General features: G+C 41.7%; 1 protein-coding gene across 2 annotated transcripts in view; it reads left to right on the forward strand.

The window, feature by feature from the left end:
* The first annotated feature begins 1,390 nt into the window (after nucleotides 1–1,390).
* The window catches only part of LOC116986248 (protein-glutamine gamma-glutamyltransferase 2-like), a 35,856-nt gene continuing 22,777 nt past the window's right edge, over nucleotides 1,391–14,469 (forward strand). The window contains exons 1-4 of one of the 2 annotated variants that reach the window (XM_033041606.1): nucleotides 1,391–1,541; nucleotides 9,564–9,758; nucleotides 10,399–10,641; nucleotides 12,558–12,676. In XM_033041606.1, coding sequence (XP_032897497.1) covers nucleotides 1,535–1,541; nucleotides 9,564–9,758; nucleotides 10,399–10,641; nucleotides 12,558–12,676 — 564 coding nt within the window. In that variant the 5' untranslated portion in view covers nucleotides 1,391–1,534. Of the gene's footprint in view, nucleotides 1,542–6,317; nucleotides 6,420–9,563; nucleotides 9,759–10,398; nucleotides 10,642–12,557; nucleotides 12,677–14,469 lie in introns of those variants that run through there. The other variant, XM_033041605.1, reaches the window with a different exon arrangement.

A 14,469-nucleotide genomic window follows, 5' to 3' on the forward strand; every position in this document is an offset into this window, starting at 1 on the left:
TTGTGTGTGCTCAACTGTTGCACTATGCACGGGTGAGAAGTCCATTGGAGTTGAAAAACTGAGAACTCATTTTGATGCTTGCATCCTAGAGGCTTAATTGACAGAAAGTCACAGAGCTGCCATACGGCATGGAAATGGACCCTTTGGCTCCTGTTCCTGGCATTGTCCATGTTGTCATTCTCGGCTAGTTCCATCTGTCTATATTTGGCCCATATTCCTCTAAATCATTCCTATTTATAAATCTACCCCAAAATGTTTTGAAATATATAATTTCATCCACTTTGATCATTTCCATTGACAATTCCCAGTCCTGAAAACCTGCCAGTGCCTCAGCCTGTATTGTATCTGGGCCACACATGAAGTGCAAGACTATGCTTCTGGTGGAACCAGAGGCAAAATTAAACAGAATTGGTGCCTTTCACAACCAGTAGAACCACCATCTAGTGGGCCGGAGGTCTCGTTCTTTGATGACCATCTGACAAAGCATTTGAGAAAATGTTGCACGAGATTGTGCCTGTACACTCTGTCAACCTGCAATCTTGACTGCTTTTCTCCTTTGTTCCCTGCAGTCTAACTGCAGCTTCATCCCCATTACCTTACTGCTTATAATGCTGATGGTTTACTTTTGTGAAGCTAAATTCAGTGTAGGTATGACACCAGCCACCTGCTGCTACTTGTGTCGACAATTGAGACTCTGTAAACAGGCTTGTCACTCTCACCAAACTATTCCCCAGAGGAACTGAGAAATCAACTGTGAACTCTGAATCATTGTTAAGGATAATCACAGTGTTCGAGTGGTTTTGCAGGACTCTCTCTGGATGAATAGTTGACTTTGTGGCTAAATTCTCACTTGGCTTTGTTTGGATCCTAAATTATTCATTCTACTTTATACAGTCTCAAGGCCCAAATCCAGAGAGCAGTAGTTGACAGAGCATGTTATTCTCATGTTAAGAATGTTCCAGCAATTTGCCAGTAAGTCTTCAACTCACTCATGTCCTTTGCTTTGAAATAAAGCTCCTGAGGTGTTCGTACACAAATAATGATTTGTTTTTCTGACAATACTTTGCAATCTTTATGGGGATGTTAATCTGAAAAAAAAAAACACCTGCGCCATGCAAGATCCAGCAGCTGAGAAAGTTCTTACAGACTTCATTATTTTTCTTTAATTATCTCCATTGGGGGATAACTCAATCTAGTCTCTGCTTCGCTGACAATAACTTCCTGTTACCTGGAAACCTGTACAAGAGGCTTTAAGGTTAACTGCCAAAATATCATGAAAGGAGCCTCATTTAAAATTCACAGTATCTGGCCCGTATCATTGGATCATGTTACCTGGATGTTGTTAAACCAGCATTCAACCAGAACCAATCAGCCACGATAAGTTGCTGGCAAGTTTCCAGCATTTGAATTCCTATTTCAAACTTCCTTGTGGCATTGGTGAGAGGGACTACAATATCTTCCAACGTGTTCTAATAGCAAAATCTGCAGAAGGGTGAAGTACAAGAACTCCAAAGATCCAGTCAAAAGCTTTGTGATGGCAGGTGAGTTTAATTTTAGAATTTCATCCAGGGGTTGTGGTAAATCCATGCTTTCCATGGTTTCATGATCAGGCAGCCATGTCGTTCAGTCTGGTTGTTAATCCCAAAACCTAATCAGACAGTTTAAAACAATCCTGCTCATTGACTTTGGTGAAGCAAGTCTGAAGAAGGGTTTCGGCCCGAAACGTCGCCTATTTCCTTCGCTCCATAGATGCTGCTGCACCCGCTGAGTTTCCCCAGCAATTTTGTGTACCTTCTGAAAGAAATCTTAAGATATTTTCTTTTCATGACAAATTTCTCTCAACCGTTCCGCAGTAACAACTTGAGAACCTGGCTTATACCTTCTGCTTGAATGTACATGCTTGATGTTTCTTTGTCTGTGATTGCAATGGAGATATTACCTCTTTCAAAACAAAAATCACAAATGTCACAGTGGCTCTGCAGGTGGTGACCCAGGTAGATGCTGACATAGAATGCATTCAGAAAGTATTCAGACCCCTTCACGTTGCACATTTTGTTATGTTACAGCCTTATTCTAAAATGGATTAAAAACATTTTTTGTCATCAATCTACATACAATATCCCATATTTAAAAAAAAACAAAAGCAGGTGTTTAGAAATGTTTGCAAAGTAATCAAAAAGAAATAACTGAAATATCACATTTACATAAGTATTCAGTCCCTTTACTCAGTACTTTGTTGAGGCACCTTTGGCAGCAATTGCAGCTTCAAGTCTTCCTGGGTATGACGCTACGAGCTTGGCACACCTGTATTTGGGTAATTTCTCCCATTCTTCTCTGCAGATCCTCTCAAGCTCTGTCAGGTTGGATGGGGAGTGTCGATGCACAACTATTTTCAGGTCCCACCAGAGATGTTCGATCGGGCTCTGGCTGGGCCATTCAAGGACATTCACAGACTTGTCACAAAGCCACTCCTGCGTTGTCTTGGCTGTGTGTTTAGGGTCGTTGTCCTGTTGGAAGGTGAACCTCCGCTCCAGTCTGAGGTCCAGAACACGCTGGAGCAGGTTTTCATCAAGGATCTATCTGCACTTTGTTCCGTTCATCTTTCCCTCGATCCTGACTAGTCTCGCAGTTTCTGCCGCTGAAAAACATCTGCACAGCATGATGCTGCCACCACCATGCTTCACCATAGTATGGTATTGACCAGGTGATGAGCGGTGCATGGTTTCCTCCAGACATTCAGGCCAAAGAGTTCAATCTTGGTTTCATCAGACCAGAGAATCTCCTTTAGGTGCCTTTTGGCAAACTCCAAGCAAGCTGTCATGTGCCTTTTACTGAGGAGTGGCTTCTGTCTGGCCACTCTACCATAAAAGCCCGATTGGTGGAGTGTTGTAGATATAGTTGCCCTTCTGGAAGGTTCCCCCATCCCCCACAGAGGAACTGTCAGAGTGACCATCGGGTTCTTGGTCACCTCCCTGACCAAGGCCCTTCTCGCCCAATTGCTCAGTTTGGCCGGACAGCCAGCTCTATGAAGAGTCCTGGTGGTTTCAAAGTTCTTCCATTTAAGAATGACAGAAGCCACTGTGCTCTTCGGGATCTGCAAAGCTGTAGAAATTATTTTATACCCTTCTCCAGATCTGTGTCTCGACACAATCCTGTCTTAGAGGTCTAAGGACAATTCTATCGTCTTCATGGCTTGGTTTTTGCTCTGACATGCATTGTCAACAGTGGGACCTTATATAGACAGGTGCGTGCCTTTCCAAATCATGTCCAATCAATTTAATTTACCAGTGGTGGACTCCAATCAAGTTGTAGAACATAAGGATAATTAATGGAAATAGGATGAACATCAGCTCAATTTTGAGTGTCATAGCAAAGGGTCTGAATACTTATGTAAATGCAATATTTCGTTATTTATTTTTAATTACTTAGCAAAAATTTCTAAACACCTGTTTTCACTTCTTCATTCTGGGGTATTGTGTGTAGATTGATGATAAAACGTTTTTTTAATCTATTTTAAAATAAGGTTGTAACGTTACAAAATGTGAAAAAAGTGAAGGGGTCTGAATACTTTCTGAATGCACTGTATGTGTGGAGTTTGCATGCTCTTGTGATTGCGCAGGTTTTCACCAGACGCTCTGTTACCCCCCACATCCCAAAGACAGTTGGGTTTTAAGGCAAATAGGCTGCTGTGAATTACACCAAGTGCAGGTGGCTGGCTGGGGAATTAGGGGGCGAGGAGTGGGAAGCTTTAATGGGCAGGAACAGGAGACTGATTTGAGGAAAGTAAGTGGGGGGATAACCCTGAGAGCTGACGCATAGTTGATGGGCCAAATGTCCCCCATCCTTGTCATAAGGAAATATTTAAAATAAATGGAAATAAATTAAAAAGCAATTTCTTGAAGCAAATTTACATTGTTGCTGTTTGTAAACTGAGTTGTTTTCTGTAGAAATGATTCAAGGATACTTGAGATACATCACTCCCTGACGAGCTCAATGCGTTTTACGCACGCTTTGACAGGGAGAATACTGATGTGCCTTCCCGATCCCCCATTCGATGCGATGGCATTTCAGTCTCAGTCACAGAGGCCGATGTCAGGAAATCCTTCAGAGGGGTGAACCCCCGAAAAGCACCTGGTCCTGATGGTATACCCGGTCGTGTTCTAAAAACCTGTGCGGACCAACTGGCGGGAGTTTTTACGGACATTTTCAACCTCTCACTTCTGAGGTCTGAGGTCCCCACCTGCTTTAAAAGGGCATCAATTGTACCGGTGCCCAAGAAGAGTAAGGTGACATGCCTCAATGACTATCGACCAGTGGCACTAACGCCGGTGGTGATGAAGTGCTTTGAGAGGTTGATCATGGAGCAAATCAACTCCTACATCGACAAAAACCTGGACCCACTGCAGTTCGCGTACCGCCACAACAGATCAACAGTGGATGCGATCTCGCTGGCCCTCCACTCCGCACTGGACCACTTGGACAACAAAAACTCATATGTCAGGCTGTTATTCATTGATTACAGCTCGGCATTTAACACAATCATCCCCTCCAAACTGGTTACCAAACTCGCAGAACTGGGTCTCTGCGCATCCCTCTGCAACTGGATCCTTGACTTCCTCGTCCACAGACCACAGTCTGTTCGTATTGGTGGAAATGTGTCAGCCTCAATAACAATCAGCACGGGAGCACCTCAAGGCTGCGTGCTCAGCCCCCTGCTGTACTCACTCTATACCCATGACTGCGTAGCGAACCACAGTGCGAACTCCATCATCAAGTTCGCTGACGACACCACTATTGTGGGGCGTATCACTGATGGGGATGAGTCAGAGTACAGAAGAGAGATCGAGCAACTGTCCATATGGTGCCAGCGCAATAACCTGGCCCTCAACACCAGCAAAACCAAGGAACTGATTGTGGACTTTGGAAGGAGTAGGAGGGGGACCCACAGCCCCATTTATATCAACGGGTCGATGGTTGAAAGGGTCAAGAGCTTCAAATTCCTGGGCGTGCACATCTCTGAAGATCTTTCCTGGTCCGAGAACACTAATGCAATCATCAAAAAAGCACATCAGCGCCTCTACTTCCTGAGAGGATTACGGAGAGTCGGATTGTCAAGGAAGACTCTCTCTAACTTCTACAGGTGCACAGTCGAGAGCATGCTGACCGGTTGCATCGTGGCTTGGTTCGGCAACTTGAGCGCCCTGGAAAGGAAAAGACTACAAAAAGTAGTAAACACTGCCCAGTCCATCATCGGCACTGACCTTCCTTCCATCGAGGGGATTTATCGCAGTCGCTGCCTCAAAAAGGCTGGCAGTATCATGAAAGACCCACACCATCCTGGCCACACACTCATCTCCCTGCTACCTTCAGGTAGAAGGTACAGGAGCCTGAAGACTGCAACAACCAGGTTCAGGAATAGTTACTTCCCCTCAGCCATCAGGCTATTAAACCTGGCTCGGACAAAACTCTGACTATTACCAACCACTTTCTGTTATTTGCACTATCAGTTTATTTATTCATGTGTGTATATATTTATATCATGGTATATGGACACATTTATCTGTTTTGTAGTAAATGCCTACTATTTTCTGTGTGCTTAAGCAAAGCAAGAATTTCATTGTCCTATACAGGGACACATGACAATAAACTCACTTGAACTTGAACTTGAACTTGAACTTGAGGATATAGCTTGGTTTCAGAGAGGGTTACAGATGTGGAACATCGTTTTAGGTATTCTCCTCTTGCCAGCTCAGAAATCAGTTTAGAAACGGCTTCAATCAAAACAAAAGCTGTGGTTATCAACTGCTGGTGTTAATTCACTGCTTTGGCATGACAAACTGCATGAGAAGATGACATGTTTCGGTGTTTTCATTTAAATAAGGCATATACCAAAAAAGAAAACCCAGCAAAACTGTCTACGGTAAGAAAAATAACTTTCTAATATATTTGCAACTCTTGAGTGTTCACGTTGCTTTGTTTGAGGAATTGATTGAACTGTTCCTTGTAATGTGGCGGGCACTATTCCTTAAAGTGAAAGTTGTTGATATGTTGGATAAGAAATGTTTTGTGGTTAAAGGGTACATTGTCTTTGTTGGATTTATCTGGTAGGGCAGAAAATGGTTTTAATCAATTTCGCCATTGTGATTTGTGAAAGAAATGCTATGCTTTGCTTTGACACAAAGTAAATAATTCCATTGACTTTGTGAATAAAAAAAACTCAATTATTTAAAAAAGGAGCACGCCTTTAATGATCACGTGGTGTGTGGAGCAAATAAAGTGAAGCACAAATCATATGCAAATTTTGATCGCATGTCAGTTATTCCATTTCAGTCATTATCATTTTACTTCAAGGTGTGTGCACAAGTGTGTTTGCGAGAAACAAAGAAAGGCAGCCTACACTTCATACAGCATGGCAAGCAGTGAGTGAAAATGCAGGATTACTTGTTTGCTTTCATTTGCTTTCATTTTTACTTCTTAAGTTTTGATCAGATATGAACAACATACACCCAAAATGAAAGAACTGCAGATGCAGGTTTAAACCGAAGATAGGCACAAAAAGCTGGAGTAACTCAGCGGGACAGGCAGCATCGCTGGAGAGAAAGAATGGGTGACATTTTGGGTCGAGGAGGAAGAGTCTCCAGCTTTTTGTGTCTGTCTCCGACTAAAATGAAGGAGCAGTGTTTGGAGGATTCAGAGCTGCTGCAGGTCAGCCTTGTCTGGTAGTTGGTTTGGTCTTTTGTACTCTTCTGTACTCACTTTCTGTTAAGGGCATGACCCTTAACAGAAAGTGATTTACAGAAGGATCTTGGGGGTCATTCCATAGCTTCCTGAAAGTGGCAACAATAGTAGATAAAGTGATAAAGAAGATATATGGTATGCCTGCCTTCATCAATCGGGGCAATGAATGTAAGAGTCAGGAAATCATGTTGGACATTTATAGGACTTTGGTTAGTCCGTATTTGGAGAATCGCATGCAGTTCTGCATTACGGGAGGATGTGGTGGCTTTGCAGAGTGTATAGTCGAGGTTTACCAGAATGCTGCCTGAATTAGAGACTATTAGCCATAAGGACAAACTTGGATTGCTTACTCTGGAACGTCAGAAGTTGAGGAGAGACCTGACAGATACATATATAAAATTATGAGTGGCATAAATAGGACGGGTAGTCAGAACCTTTCTCCTAGGGTCCTCCAGTCCTGACGTCGGACTTCCATCACCCCGGCGAGCGGTCCTGAACATCGGGCCGCCCGTAGCGGCTTCAGCAGGGGGTTCGGGAGCCCCCCGACCACGGGAGGACAACAGAGAAGGATGACTGAATTTTGGAGCCTTCCCTCACAGTGGGAATTTGACCCCGCTGTGTGGGGATGTCTGTGTTAAAGACTTTCACGTTCTGTGCTCTTTATTATTCGTATGGCTGTATGGCGACCACACATTTCACTGTACCAATTGGTACATGTGACAAATAAATGTATCTTGTATCTTGTATCTTGTATCGTGGAACTGTCAAAGACTAGAGGACATAGCTTGACAGTGAGAGAGAGAGAAAGTTTAAAGGAGATGTGTGGGGGATTTTCTTTACACATAAAGTGGTTGGTGTTTGAAACCTAGTGCCAGGGATGGTCATTTAGGCAGGCAAGGATAGGCACATGGATATGCACGGATATGAATCACATGCAGGGAGCAGATATTAGTTTAACTTGGCATCATGTTCGGCACAGATGTTGTGGGCCGAAGGACCTGTTTCTGTGCTGTACTGTTCTTTGTTATGCCACATATGTAACTGGAAAAAATGTGAACAAGTAAGCACTGAGGTCCATGGTACAGGTTGAAACAATTTATCTGTCAGCAATGCCTCTGCAAATTAGCAATCATTTTGCAAAACACCAAATATCAGCAGTTGACTGGAGCTCTGCACGCTACTCTCAATAAGCTATCAATTTATTTGAGTACCACTGATAATCTGCACACAGGGTGACTGACCAAGACTAGAAATTGGTTCAAAAGGTTATAGAGTTAATATAAAAGAGTGATACTGCGATAAAAGATCAGCCTTGATCTCATTGATCTTGTGAGGGGCCAAGTAAGCTACATTTGCTTTAATTTCTTTTGTCTATGTGAGTCCTGGTTTAAGTTTTTGCTGCTTTGACCAAAGTAGCTTCCCCTGGAGCTGGAAAGCGTTGGCACACGTTGTTCAAACTCCTCATTGTGTCTCACTGCACTTGTACATATGACGATAAACATGACTTTACTTGTCTCCTTTCTGACACAGCAATTGTACCCTCCATCTACGGCAATAGTGTTTACATCGCAGCTATGAATGTTATTGCAACATCCACATGATTACAGTATTCAGGTTCTGTGAGTGCAGCACTGTTGATATTACTTATTTCACATTAAAACATTTACTATTCGCAAAGCAAAGCCACATTCCCACACTTTTGTCTTGATAGTTTTCCACTTATCTTCCTTTAGGTTAACAATTTTCTTTCCCTATCAACTGGTACTTTGATTTCTTTTTATCCTTATTCCTGAACCATCTGACATCGTACTTTTTGCTTGCGTAATATACCCGAGGATTTTTTCAAGTGATTGACCCAACCTTAATCCTTCCCATGAAATGGAACTTGAAATTGTTTTTTTTAAATTGGACATACAGTCACTTGCCAAGAGAAGTGGAATCCAGAACCAGAGAACATAGGTTCAAGGTGAGGAGGAGGAGGGGGGGAGGGGGGTTTAATAGGAACCTGAAGGGTAACCTTTTCACACACAGGATGGTGGGTATATGGAACGATCTACCAGAGGAGGTAGTTGAGGCAGGCAGTATTACAATGTTAACGAAACATATGGACAGGTACATTGGTACCATAGGACAGGTTTAACGGATGGGGGCAAATGCAGGCAGGTGGGACTAGTGTAGATGGGACATGTTGGTCAGTGTGGGCAAGTTGAGCTGAAGTGCCTGTTTCCACACTGTATGACTCTATGACTAAGAAGCAAATTCTATAAGCAATTGTGGTAATTTCTGATAGAGATGGTCTGTATATTTTTTAATAATTGTGTAACATTCATATTCTTAGTTACTTTAAAATTAGGTCATTAAAGCATATTACTGCAAATATATGTTAATTGTTCAAAGCTCTGAGATTCAAAACAAAATATTTTATGACACTTTTTGTTGTGGAAAGAATATATTCTAGAAGTCAAATGACGAATTAATTCAGAGGCAAAAAACTGTCTTATGGAATGATATTGGTATATTAAATATTTAATTTGTTTATATGGAAGTCCACACTTTTCTCTCAATGTAACAAGTCCCATTAAATACTTGATTATGATGAAATTATTGTATTGTGTTGCACATTTAGCTGCTATATATTTATATCTAATTACCATTATAGGCAAATGAGATATCAGCTTCAAACGGGAGGATTAATAGGTGAACAGAGCATTACCTAGCAACACCAGCTCTGCAGCATTCAGCATTGGCTGATCTTCACCATTTGTGTTTGCTCAACTCAAAGCTGCAGGAACTCAAAGCTTAACCCATCTTTTTCTTTCCTTAAGCTGACTTTGGTGCCGGACGTATCGTGAGTTATGTTGACTTTCATTGTGAGAAGAACAACCGAAAGCACAGAACTACCGAGATCAGTACCAAGCGACTAATAATCCGGCGAGGCCAGACTTTCCACATCACCATCCATTTCAATAAAAATCAGTATGATCCAGATAATGACAGAATTATACTTGTGGCTCAGACAGGTAATCCATTTGCATTGAGTCAAGGAAATGTAAATGATTAGTTTTGGGCACAACGATTGTTAGTTTTGACGTTGGTCTTATTGTTTTCCTGATTTAGTAACACATTGTGTTTAGACTCTTATAACACCCTCCCTTTGAATGGTTTGCTGAAAGCATTAATGTCTGGCATGTGAAATGTAAAAAAATTGTATTAAAAGGACACAATGGCTGATTCATTTTGTGGGATTTGAATATTCACCCATATATCAGACAGGAAATATTGTTGATACTGTAGGTGCAGCATCAGTTCTAAGACATGAATTAATTATATAGCCTCATTACTCCAACAGCGAGGAATTATTGGACAGCTAATTTTTTTAAAGCCATTGTTACTAACAGAATGTTAATGGACTCTGTGCTTAGTCACTTGTTTGTCGTGTGCAGAATAACGACTCCTGAAATCTAAAGATGGAAAGTAGAACTCGTAAATACGTACTCTCAATATAGTGAGCAAGAAGCCATTTTGGCAGAGTATTGATTGATTATATATGTTTATTTATTTGTTTTGGGAATCTGGACGCCATGGGCATTTGTTGCATTTAATGTTTGCCTTCAATTGATCTGCTGACAAATTAATCTTGTAAAATTCCTTTTACTTTAGGGCCAGAGCCGTCAGAAACTTCTGGAACCAAGATACTGTTTCCACTGACAGACTCCATAAATAAAAGGCGATGGAGTGCAGTTTCCTCATCATTTTCCAGGGGCAAATTGTCCCTCGAAATGTCTTCATCACCGAATGCAAAAATTGGTCATCACATTTTAATTCTGCAGAAGCTGTCTTTGAGCCAGACTGAGAACTGTCATCTTGGGGAGTTTGTGGTGCTTTTCAACCCATGGTGCCCAGGTAGCCCTTCTTTTAATAATAGATTACAATGTTTTCTGCAGTCAGTGGAATAGAACCAGGCACCAAGTGAAACATTTACTTTAAAGTAGGATTGCCTTCACAGGTCATGTCATCAGAACAAGAAAATCCCATCCTGATAATACTGGCGTTATGGTCTCTGGACCAGGGTTCTGCATTCAGAGTTAGTTTCTTGATCTTAGTAGAGGAAATGAGACCTACATGGTATATAAATATATTTAAAACAAATGTGGGAGACCACATATGATAGTTGTGGCTTGGTTACAAGGCAATTGGCTGCCTGGATATTTTCTATCTTCCTTACAAAGCCTTGCTTTTTATGCTCAAAAACCATTGGAATATCTTCTTCATTCTCCGCAGTCTTGGGTTATGCTAACTTTCATCATTTCACAAATATTTTGTAAATCAAACCAAAGTTATGTACCCAAGTCTATACAAACTAAAAAAAAAAATAATTGATGTGGTCTCCTGCACACCAGCGGGACTAATCGTAGACTCTGGAACCGTTGCCTTTAGATGGTGGGTGAAAGTTTAAATGGAGCCTGTGGTCAGTGTATGAGTGTGGCATTGTTGGTGGATGGTCTTTGGTGGGGAAGGAGTGGTTGTTGTCCTGGAGGTCTGGGGCTGTAAGGAGGAAACTTGCAGCAGTGTATTATCACCAAGGATTGGGGCAAGGTGGATGTGAATTGGCAGCAAAACAATCTGGTGTGGCAATGGATTGAGATCAAGGCTTCCATCAAGGGGTGTTGTGGGTTTGAATGTGCCTTGAGAATTAGATGGATCATGGATTTGGAGCGTCAGGCACCTGTACTCAGGGTGTTGGGATTCCATAATAGGCAGAGGGGTAAGAACATAGCTATGTTTGGAATTTACTTACAGAGATCCCAGTTCAGCACTGGTAGTTGTTCTGGCAGTATTGTTGGCAAATGTCATCCCTTGCGTGAAAAACACAGAGATCATGTTAGAAGAGCAGGTTGAGTAGCGAAACTTGCGACTTTTCAATTTAAAATGTTTCATGCATTTGACGATGAGAGCCCACAGGTAGCCCTGGTGATGAAAGAGCAAGAAGCCAACCGACCAGGTACCAACACATCAGGTACCAACCTAAATTCTACTCTCATTCACCTTGCAATGTGGCTTTTCCTTGCATCCAACCCATTATCTATCTGACCTTTCTGTCCTGGGCCTCCTCCATTGTCAGAGTGAGGCCCAGCGCAAATTGGAGGAACAACACCTCATATTTCACTTGGGTAGTTTACACCCCAGAATTATGAACATTGACTTCTCTAACTTCAGGTAGCCCTTGCTTTCTCTCTCCATCCCCTCCCCCTTCCCAGTTCTCCCACTAGTCTTACTGTCTCCGCCTACATTCTTTCTTTGTCCTGCCCCCTCCCCTGACATCAGTCTGAAGAAGTCTCTCGACCCGAAACATCGCCAATTCCTTCTCTCCATAGATGCTGCCTCACCCCCTGAGTTACTCCAGCATTTTGTGTCTACCATTAATCCCCTTGATATTTTAACTCCTGAAACCTAGCTACTTGCTAGAATAGCAGATATAAATAGCTTTTCTCTACTAACTGCGCAGAAAAAAATTGAACTAAGTTCTTAATGGAATTAACGGTAGACAAAAATGCTGGAGAAATTCAGCGGGTGAGACAGCATCTATGGAGCGAAGGAAATGGGCAACGTTTCAGGTCGAGACCAAAATTATTTAGTATCCAAATGTGGAGAGCAACTTGTAAGCTATTTCAATCTCTGCAAAGTGGCTGCTCAAAGTGTTATGAATGGAGTGGCTGCGAAGCTCTCTGGTGTGTAAGAGGTTGAGAAGATGGTACTAACGTTCACAAATTCACCATCGATTCAGCTGTTACAGTGTCTGTTTTTTATTTCTTTTTTAGAGGATGAAGTCTATCTGAATGATGAAGAAAAGCTGAAGGAGTATGTGCTGAATGAACAAGGAATTGTCTTTACTGGTTGCACTGATTATATTCAAGGCGTGCCTTGGAATTTTGGACAGGTGCTGTAACGCTGGGGGAAATATTCTGTTGAACTTTCTTTGCACGCTATCTTTCACTGCACTAATTCCAATAAACAATGAATTTCAATGATATTCCATAGGGCAGCTAAGACTGGTTGTACTTTACAGTGAAACTAATTGTGGATTAGGCATTTTCTTGGAATCAAGCAAATATTTTATGCAAAACACCACCATATCACTCCTGGTGTCAGATTACAATGCCCATTCCAATTAATGTCCTCCCTTGTCTCAGTCACAAAGTAAAATTCCATCAGTTTTACACGGATCTCTGTGAGGTAACCAAAGCACAGGGTGACTATTTCATTCGGTGTTTCCAATTGTACCCAGGAACAAGGAAGTAAAAGAGGTCATGAATAGAGATGTGTGCCATGTGCTGTTGTGCCAGGAACTTGATGCAAACATCTCCCCTGCCCTGTACTGGGCTAGAACCATGGTGCAGGTTACCTGGTTTGAACCCGTGCACCCTCCCCCCCCCTCCTCTTTCTGGTGCTCTTGTAGCAATCAAACACCCATATCTTGGTGTGCAGAAGCTGTCTGTGTGGGCTGATGTGAACTATTTGCCAGACAGTTTCCCCTCTCCACTGTTGCTATCCAACAGAATGGCACCTGGCAAACTGAGTAGCCAATGCAGAAAGAATAAAACATTATTTTTAGCTAATGTTTTCTAACACTTTACTGAGTGCTCAGTTAGAACTGGAATGTACAAATAAGAAAAGTTGAATGTCACAGAAAATCTTTAATGAAAATAAAATTATAATTACTTAATATTGATTTTGAAATAGCTACGCAAACTATAATCTGCCCACATTTCAGTGTTGATGGATCAGAAACTTTGCGAAGCACTATTAATGACTTATTATGATCTTATAAATATCAGGATCTCAGGCAGAGCATAATATTTTTAAGGATGTGTTAAAGTCATATTACTGGGCAATATTTGAAATGCTTCCTCTTCTAGATAATTTCCATTGATGTTGTTAAAATGTCTCTAACATAATGCTGGGATGCACTGAATTACTGATAGCTTCTTGTCTGTTTTGTTGCGTAATAGCAGTGGATGCCATTAAAACTCAGTATCATTATAACCACAACATTTAAGCAATTAAGATAGTTTCTGCATGCATTGAACACTGAACAACACAGCACAGGAACAGACCCTTCAGCCCACAATGTCTGTGCTCAACATGGCACCAACTTAAACTAATTTCCTCTGCCAGCATATGATCCATATCCTTCCATTCTCTGCATATTTGTATACCTATCTAAAATCATTTTAGATGTCATTCTTCTACCTGCTCCCACCACCATCCTTGGCAGCATGTTTTAGACTTCCCACCACTCTTTGTGTAACAAAACAAAATCTCTTAAAAATGCTGCCCTTCTCACCTTGAATCGATGCCCAAAGGTTTTTGACACTTCCACCGTGGTTAAATGGGTCTCACTGTCTACCATATCTATGCCTTTCATAATTTCATATACTTCTATCTGTTCTCCCCATAATCTCCAATGCTGCATAGAAAACAATCCAAGTTTATCCAGCCTCTCCTTATAGCTAATACCCTATTCTGTGAGCACCCTGGGAAACCTCTTCAGCAACCTTTCCAATCTTCCTGTAATGTGGCAACCAGAACTGTACACAATACTCCAAATACGGCCTAACCCAAAGTTTTATAAAGCTACAATGTGACTTCCTGACTCTTATAGTCAATGCTCCAGCTGACGAAGGCAAACATACCTTGTGATCTTCTTTACCACTTTATTTACTTATGTTA

Source organism: Amblyraja radiata, chromosome 23, assembly GCF_010909765.2.
Source record: "Amblyraja radiata isolate CabotCenter1 chromosome 23, sAmbRad1.1.pri, whole genome shotgun sequence".
NCBI classification, from domain to species: Eukaryota; Metazoa; Chordata; class Chondrichthyes; order Rajiformes; family Rajidae; genus Amblyraja; species Amblyraja radiata.